Below are 9,964 nucleotides of genomic sequence, written 5' to 3'. Positions count from 1 at the left end.
CTCAATCCAACAGAGTCAACTCACAAGGCCAGTCATATGATTCACTAGCTACAGTTTTGTTCCCTTGAATGTATACTCTCTTATATTGCTATTCTTTTTTTCCTCAAAGATATATTGCCTGTTCTTTCTCCATTGGTCCGTCACCTTCGTGTTGTGAGTCTCTATCTTGCTTGGTTGTCGTGTTATAGCATAGACAGCGTTGCTAGCACCCGCTACTCCTATGTCCGTAATGGGTGACACAAACTCTCACATGAGCGACTTGTCATCCGACGGCAGTATTTCCTCATCGTCCCAGCAGTACTCTAGGAGTTTCACCCCCGTGCAGCGGCTGCCCTACACCACTGAAGTCAGTATTGATTTCAATCACTTGAGCAGCTCCACACAGGCACGGGACGGCATAGCTCGCAAGCCTGCCCAGAGATCAAATTCTATGCCTGCCATTCGCAGTGAAAGCCAGCGGCCTCGTGCACACACCAGCACTGGTGGTGTAGACAGGGACTCGGTGATGCGCTCATCCTCCCCGCTGGGCAACCCCAACGACTCCAGGACTCTTGACCAGTGTAATCGCGGGGAAAGCGCCCGAAAGTCGGCCACGCGAGAGCGGGGACACCACCGCGGCAGCTCGCGGCGCAGGTTGATGAGTGCGAATCCGGACCTGGACATGGGGAGCGCGCAGTCGGACAACCCCAGCGTGGGGGATAGCAGTGGCAACACCAGTGCCATCATGACTCCCGTGCGGGACTTTGCTCCGGGACCAAATGTTGGGCAGCTTCCCGCGGCAGACCAGAATGCTGCGGCAGATGAGATAGGGACAGTGGATTTGGATCCAGGCATATCAGACGACGAACTAATGGCGCGTTTGAGGCAGCAAGATGTGAAAAAGGTCTTGGAAGCTCTCGGGGTGCCGGATGACTCCATAGCGGATGACTATAAGGATGTATCATCAGGAAGCGACTCTCTCTTCACCGATGCAGAACTCAGCCATCTGGACAACGACAACGAGCTTCGGTCCATTGAGGACGAACTAGGGGCCGAACTGGACGATGACATCCGCAATGAGGACACATTACCCTTAGACAATATCCCGCCATGCTCAGGGACCAACTTGGTCAACGGGCTTGACAATGACTTCTCAGAAGGCGTATCACCCGCCCCACGGGAGACTCTGCGGTCGCCCAGCCACAGTTCGAGCGACTCGGCCGTTGGCATGACATCGGAGAGCCTGGTCAGTGCCTCGCCGCCCAGCGTCGACTCGCCTCTGGGGCAGGTAGTGTTGGTTGTGTGTGCATGGGACTGACTTTTCTTGCCGTGTGCCGTTCACTGAGCATGTGGTGGAGAGTCTTTGAACTCGCCAACTGACTGCATGGGTCCGTTCAGAGTCTCCTCTGTCCCTTTTCACCGAGCCAACCTTCCCCACCCCTTTACCTTGATGCCGATGGCTTCTTATCACCACGCACTGAAAAGAGAGAACGAACTAGCATGATACCCGGCGAAACATCTCTGTAGACCTGATCGTAGTGCAGCCACCATTTCAACGCCTGATTCTTTCTTGCATCGTTGTTACGTTTCACACCACATCATGTATGCCTCATATTGTGCATTTGACTCTCTTTTTTTTTCTTTTTTTTGTAGTGAACGTTTATTATTCTAGCTCAGAGATTAACAAACTGTTGTTCATGTCACTTGAATTACTTAACCCCACTGAATGACTATCATTAACGTGTGTAGACATTGCTCTTTTACACTTACTACTAATTGGGTACTCTGTATTTTGTTTGTATTGTATTATAATGTTGTGTATACATGCAGTCGAGTTCACAGCATACCCAGATGCACAGAGAAGATATTCGGTCATTTCATCCATCACTTGAAATATTCCAGCAAACAGTCCACACAATTTTGCATTTTCAGTAATAAATAACATACAACAAGGCTGCACACTGGCACTGGTCCGACGGTCCCTGACCAGTAAAAATCACTGTCAGACTAGTCAGGTTTTTTTTTTTTTTTTTTTTTTTTTGTCAGGAATTTACAAGTAAAAAATGGAGTAAAACACTGCCTCTAAGAAATTTGTTTTTTCATCTTCAATGCTGCTTGTAACCAGCAATCAAATTCATTTTTGTTTTCACAATCCTTTGTGAACAGAAGAACCATCTCTTGCACATGTTTGGCGGAAGTTTCCATGTTCTTAAAACAAAATATGATCGTAAACATTACTGGTTCACCTTCTTTATGTTTAAAAGCAATTGAATGATTTGATTTCTACATTCAGTACCAGCATTTTTCACATACACAACATCTGTTCATAACACCATTCTCCAATTACAAGGTAAATATAGCATAATCCTTGAGATTCAGATCATACTGAATTCTAAAAAGCTGCTTTTTGGTTTGTCTTTTGTTTGTCAACTGATAAAAACAAGGACTTCTGTTTCATAGTGAACCCTGCTGTGTATTGTGGCAGCAAGCTGGTGGGTTGCATTCAGTGAGTGGGGCTACACGGTAGGAGGAAACGCATCATACATTTACGTTATTTGCTCTTCATACACGTATAGATTATTTCTCTGTCAGTACCGCTTCTGTAACATGGGCGATTGCCTGTCTCACAACTCCAGTCAGCTAGAAGCGGTAAGAGCAACACCTCACATCATTATCTTACCTTGCTATTTGCATGTTGCCACAACATATTAAATGATACACATGCCAGAGAGTCACCTTTTTGTTTTGTCACCATTATACCAAACTTTGACAAATTAAACCATTTTCATGTTGTATTTACCTATCTTCAAGTACAACAGTAGATAGTCATCTTCATTCAGATAAGGTGCGATTTTACTCTCATCGAAAGCAGTAATTTGATGTAGAACTGTTTTGAGTTATCACTTCAAAATGCCTTTGCGTAATATGATTAGAGATTATGGAACATTGTATATTAAGATGGAATGCATCTGGGATTGAGATGCACAAAATTCTGGCTATAAGTTTATCAAACTTTTAATAGATGAAGCTTTCTCAGCAGTTTATGAGAAACTGATGTACTTCAGATTAAAAGCTTGAGACACTTTTCCGTTATTGACTGCAAAGTAAGGACAAACCTGTGCAATTCAGTTCTATTGGATCAGAATGACACTGAGGCTGTGATACAGCATGCGCAGTCCTGTAGACATTTTCATCTTCTCCTTTTGAAGTTCTAATAGTATCGATGATACATCTTTAAGGCAGTGAACATGATTCCTTCTTTTGATAAATCCCCTAAGGGGAAAAAAATAAATATTTTGCTTCTGCTTTCTGCTTGTGATTAAGAAACATTCTTCTCCATTTGTTTTCATTTATTTATTTATTTATTTATTTATTTATTTATTTATTTATTTATTTATTTTTACTGTTCAATCTTATTATGCTGCCATTTTTGTTAGAGAAATCAGTTTTGTTTTGATGGTGCAGGTAACAAGAATGCCAAATTTTGTTGTAGAATTATTATATAACATGATAACAATAACTGTATCTGAGGCTACAGTATGTGCCAATAGGTTGGAATTTGCCCTTTTGACCTACATTAGACTGCCACATGGTACTTCATTTGTAGTACTTAAATTATAGTACGGTACTGTAAAACACGATATTTTCGCGGAATGAAATTTTCGTGAATTGGAGCTGACAGCCTTTTTCGCGGCATGAAATTATTGCGAGTTGCTTCTAACATTCAATCCGTATAGTGTAGACAAGAACTTTCACTTGCATTTTACTTTCGCAAATCTTGGCTCTCACGAAATTTGCGAAATTAAAATGCACACGAACAATCCTAGTTTTACAGTACTGTATTTAAGAGTTTAAGGTACCGAGTAATTGGTAAAATTTGTTTTCAATATATTTCTCTGCCAGAGGTGAAATATTGAAAACTTTATATTTCAAAGTGCATAGTTTAAAGGGATGGTACAGTATTGGTGGAGATGAGAATTGGGCTTTTAACATTTTGCGAGATACCAAGAAAACATTTAAATGACAAAGTACAGAGCATACCATTTTAAGAGGAATTCAAAGTTTATTTGATGAAAATCGGGCTTGGAATGACTGAAACATCCAAAAACAAAGTAAAACAAAGCGATCGTAATAAAGTGTGGGTCCCACACTTTATTAGAATTGCTCTTTTTGGATATCTCAGCCATTTCAAAACCAATTTTCATCAAATAAACCTTGAATTCCTCATAGAATAACATGCTCTTTCATATTTCACAAGAGGTTTCTCATTATTTCACACAAAAATGTTAGAAACCTGAAATTAGGTCTCAACCAAAACTGTACGATCCCTTTAAAGGACAAGTTCACCTTCATAAACATAGGAATTGAGAGAATGTAGCAATATTAGTAGAACACATCATTGAAAGTTTGAGGAGAATCAGACAATCCGTTCAAAAGTTATGAATTTTTGAAGTTTTTGTGCAGTTCCCGCTGGATGAGAAGACTACTGCAGTGTATGAATAACTTAGATGTCACATGCGTACAACAATATAAGGAAAATATAAAGAGAATTTCACAAAATTCCATCTTTTGAAAAAAATACACATTCCCCTGACTCGTTACCGACAAATGTTATGGGTAATATTATTTCCCCTGCCTTTAGAAAGAGGCAAGTCAAGTGCTCTTTTATTATGCGAAAAAAGTGAAAATATGTTGAATTTTCTTTTACATTTTCTTTATACTGTTGTACGCATATGACTCACAAGCTGTAATAGTCTCCTCATCCAGCGGTTCCAACACAAAAATTTGAAAAATTCATAACTTTTGCATCGATTGTCCAATTTTCCTCAAACTTTCACTGATGTGTTCTACTAATATTGTTGCATTTTCTCAATCCTTATGTTTATGAAGGTGAACTTGTCCTTTAAGTCAAAGTCAAGCATTAATTTAAATTTGTGTCATACAGTTTATGTTCTGTAGATTTTGAATGAAATACAGTCAACTGACCTTCACAAATCATTCAACTGGTTGTCGAGGTGGTGATTGAACTTATTGCACTAGAACCAGTGCTCATTGTGGGAAAACATCAATGGAATACATAGAGCTACTACAATGCCATTGAAGATTATCCAGAGTTTACATGCATACAAGTGTATATACCCAATTGTATTGTCAACTTGTAGCAGTGGTGAATAACACAAGTACTAGACATTAGACATTTTTTGCAGCCAAACAACCAAAAGTTATGGTTCATCCTCTGCTAGTCTGAAAATAATTAACCACATTTCGGGGAAAGGTCTTGTCCAATAATCTACAAGCAGTAATGATAGTCTCTGTTAGTGTTATACAAGCTTATTTTGGGAGTCCAGCAGTTGCTTAATTTTGTTGGGGGAAGAATTTTTTTTTTCAAAAAAAATTATCTAAATACCCTGCAACAAATGGCACTTTGGATTATTGGGGGCTCTTGTCTTATGGACTCTCTTCATTACATGTATGAAACTCTATCTGGTGGAAACGTAGTGTGGTGTCCAAGAAAGCACAGAGCACAGATGTTGTACTGTATGTGTGCAATAAATAATTTATGAAATATTAATCTGCACATCAAATGAATGTACAACTATTGGCCTATAGAGTGCTTGGGAAACTTGTAAAATGCAACGAAGTCAATAGATGTCAAACTGTATTCAGGGAGTTTGTAACGTGTAGTGCCAGGGAATCCAGCACTTGTGCCGAGTGAGTTGTGCATGCCGCGGCGTGACATTTCGCCATTATTTTGTCTCCACTGGAAGGATGATACATCCATGTATACATGTGTAGGTGTAGCACAAACAAGAACACACACACATACATACACACACACACACACACACACACACACACACACACATACACACACACATCTGTCTACCGCCCTCGGGGAGACAGACAGGCGTTTATTTGTCATGCCTGGAGGTCCAATTCAAGGGGAAGTTGGGGTGGGAGGGATGGGCAAGGTGGGGGCTGGTGGGGGGGGGGGGGGGATGTGAGGGGGATGGGATAGTGAAGGACTCCCTGTCCAAAGCAATCTATCGCCTTGTCAAGAACTGTTTGACAGCTGGGGTACACACAGACTTTATGAAGAGACAAGTCACCATCAAACTGTGTAGAGTAGTGCCTCGATGTGTGTACCTCCTTGGTGTAACTCAGTTGATAAACTACATACTGTATGTATGCATGCTGCAGCATCCAAATTTGCTTATCAGGATTTGTCTCACCAAAATATCTAACTGCGACATCAAAATTTTGACACAGATCAATGGTTTTTGACATATGAAATATCTGCATTCTCATTATGAACATCAAATGTTGTCAACCTCATATGTGACCGTGCACCTCAAAACGAACATAAAGTCGCACACACTGATTTTGCGTGAGGACTGAAAACAAGTGAAATGGGTCAACCTAGCCGAACTTGACTTTTTCATATTTTCTGAAAGAGCCGGTCTTCTTTGACATTATGCTAAAATTTGGTATCATAAAACGGGCAGGAAAGTGTGTTTTTTAGCAGTTTATCTCGAACATTTTTGATAGAATAGTGTGATTAGGTGTGTCTTCAGAATCCCTTTTTCATTTCTGAAAAACCTTGTCCACATTCTTCACTTTCAACTCTAATAACTTTTGGAAGGATAGTGCTACTGCTTTGAAAGTTGGCATTACTTATGGACAGAATGTGTTAGTGAGACATGCTTAATTTCAGTTTAATCTGATAATCTCTTCATTGTTGTTACTCTGGTGGTTTACTTCCTGTTTTTTGTCCCATTCATCGCACAGCGAGCACGGTTTGGTAAAGATTAAGCGCTTGAATAGACACTGTACTTTAGAGCCTCTTTTCTCAGTTCACACTTTTTCTAAGGTTGTGCTTTCTTTCCAATATTTAGATAGGTTAGGAGAGTCCATTTGATTTGAGTTATACATCATTTTAAAGCTTAAAGTCTGCTCTTTCAGAATATGGTCTTAACTAAAAATTCATGTCTGGCGACTTTTTGTTTGTTTTGAGGTGCACTGTCACATATACTAAAACTTTCAGCTTTCACAGAGTATTGCGTTTATGCCCAAGATTACGCTCAGTTGCCCCCTGGGTAAAGATATCGATAAGTACCCTTGGCTCGAATGGAATATATCATGGATGTCTACTCAGAATGAGCAGTTTTTGGCTGCCCAAATATAGGGTCATACATTTATACACGGTGTAATATTTTAGACATTGTTACATTGTATCTATTGTATATCTGTTTCATTTTAAAGCACAGAAGAGCAGCTGACCTAGATGTTAATTCTGTTTTGTTTTCTTTTGTCATTGCATTTATGATGTTTGTGTATGCTTCATGTATAGAGAAGCTACTAACAAATCCTTAATAACTTCATTGATTCTCAAGATTTTGACAGGAAACATGCAAGCAATGCATTCTTCACCTGCATCATTTCTACCTTTAGCTCACCCTCATTACTCTTAATCACCTTTTGTTTAATGCATACTAATGAGTTGATTTTTCATTGCAGCATTAGGTTTTTCTACTAATCCCAGATTTCAAGCACTCACAGTTATTCAAGTTTAATGGTGATAATTCAGTGGATCCACAACTTGCCAGTGTCTTGCCAGCCACAAGCCACAAGAAACCAAATTATGTCCTTTTTTGAGGTTGAATTGTCTGGATGCAAACTGTTTATAATCCACTAAATGTTTGGTCACAGAAATTCATTTTACCGTACATGTGTACATTCAGTCCGTTAGTGAAGTCCATGATCGTTGTGCTCTCAGTAACCTGGCCACTAGTTTTGAGAAATTATTCCTGTTACCCACTTCTATTTCGTTTCTTTTAAAATTTTCAAACTGTTTTCTCATCTGCACCTGTACAGCTACAATGTATACATGGTGTATTCATTGATGTCTTTTTTTGTATTCTTATTGACCATACACTGTGGTACTGACATGCGCAAAATGCAATGTACGACTACCATGGGTATTACATGCACCTCTTTACTGTATGGATTTTCGTGATACACCTTGATATTACAAGTGTGTCAAAATGAAGCAGAGTACAGCCACTCTTGCTTGCAGTATGTAGACCCAAGTTGTGAATCCAACCAAATTTTACCACTTATGTAGGTTTATGATGCAATAAAAATGCAATGGTACAATCATATGTATGCAAATTGGCGAGTAAAAGTTTCTTAGGAGGAAAAAAAAGCAGAGTTGGAGGTTATTTCCCGCTTTCCTATTACTTCTTGCATTATGCATGATTTGCAAAATAAAAAGGAGCATAAACATTTCTTCCCATGACATTGAGCATAATATGAATGGGAAAGGACTTTATATGTTGATCGTGCAATCTGTGTTATTTTAGCCAATTGTATGATTTATGCACAAAGTTTACAAAATGTATCTCCATTGACAACATGACTCCGTTGTCCATGTTTTGCTTTTCGAAAAGTTAAATATGTTCATTGAGTCAAGAAGCAGAACAACCCTGATCAGACTTTTCTGCCTGTGCACAAAGAGTTCGAAAGCAGCGCTTCATTTGACTTCCAAGCATGTTTTAAGTTGTCATATACAGTATGTATGGCAATTTACAACCTAATAGGCCTACTATTAGAAGTGTTCGCATTATCAATTGTTCTTACACAATGAAGTCTCTTTTATTTGCAGTAAAATTAATTGTATAATTTCTAGCAATTTTATTCCATCATGGGGCAGTTGTTGATATCTTTTTAGGCTATGATTGAGATGCCATGCTCAAGAAACACATTGTATAAACACAGATCATTAATGTTGCTAGATGCTTTAGACAGCTTCCAAATTTGAATTACTTTTCTCCTTTTCTGTCTGAACTATCACCAAGTGGATTGTGCACTTTCGTTCTTAAGGCATTTCAGTAGTTCTAGAAATGCACTGCCTTTTAAACTTTGCGTATTTGTGTCATAATAGTTAGTATTCACTTTCAGTAAAGCAATCAGTGCAATAATAGCCCCCCCCCCTAAGTACTGAGTACTTCTCACTGCATAGGCCCTACATACATTGTATAATAGAAATGAAACATACATGTACATGTAGCAAGTCTATAGTGTGCAATACATCACACAGTGATATCACAGATGGCATGTCTAATCAAATTCATGAGCATATAAAATATATGCATGATAATAACATACCTGTTGATGAACATACAATTTACAGTTCAGAAAAAGAGAAAGGAAAAAACAACAACAATACTGCAATTCCAATTGTTTGGTGAGGGGGTGTGTGAGGGTCTTTAAGCAGCTGCAGTCGACTTCAATTTGTCGGCGAGAGTTGCCAAAATTCTCTCCCAGTTTTCCAACTTGCCGATCACCTCCATACATTGGGAGTAGAACATTAACGGTGCATGTGTCATAAACTAGGCAGTGGCTGTCGGTAGGCAACATTGTGCTACCCTGGTGAGTCACGTTCGACACATGTTCCCATTACCATGTGTTAATGCTCAAGTAAACAGGGGAGAGGGTTGCGTGTGCTTTCCAGTCCAAACACTCTTCGAGAAGCGAGAGGATCCATACCTACCTAGGCGATTTTTCAGTGATTTATACGCAATTTCCTCCAGTCGCATGTATTTCTTGGATGGTCTGTGCCACACAAGCGGAGGAAAGATGAGCTGTTTTCTAGACTATGTTATTTCCACTCCGGTTAGACTTTTTTTTTTGTCTTTGTCCTTTACTTTTTTTATGGTCTTTAAATAAGTTGTATCTGAAGGACATATAAACTTTTTCTACAGTAATATCTATTCTCATTGTCAATGTCTATGTGATGAGTTTTGTTTGCTTTGCTTTTTTTTTTCTATAAACCAGAAGATAAAAGATTTGAGACTCCATACTTGAATTTGCTTATCATTTGCCAGCTTTCGGTGACAAGGGCATAGGAAACGCATTATCACATGCTAATGTCCGGGAGTATGCACTGCATGTCTTTTGACCAGTTGTTTGTGATTGTTTGTCT

At 39.2% G+C, this 9,964-nt stretch overlaps 1 protein-coding gene across 1 annotated transcript in view; it reads left to right on the top strand.

The window, feature by feature from the left end:
• The first annotated feature begins 229 nt into the window (after positions 1-229).
• The window catches only part of LOC139735233 (uncharacterized), a 52,421-nt gene continuing 42,686 nt past the window's right edge, over positions 230-9,964 (top strand). Inside the window, exon 1 of the mRNA XM_071645987.1 lies at positions 230-1,267. Within this exon, the coding sequence (XP_071502088.1) occupies positions 230-1,267 (1,038 nt within the window). The remainder of the gene's footprint in view (positions 1,268-9,964) is intronic.

This window comes from Diadema antillarum, unplaced genomic scaffold, assembly GCF_040938485.1.
Source record: "Diadema antillarum isolate AM-2024a unplaced genomic scaffold, OU_Dant_1.0 seq00000566_RagTag, whole genome shotgun sequence".
NCBI lineage: Eukaryota > Metazoa > Echinodermata > Echinoidea > Diadematoida > Diadematidae > Diadema > Diadema antillarum.
This window is presented reverse-complemented; position numbering and strand designations above follow the sequence as displayed.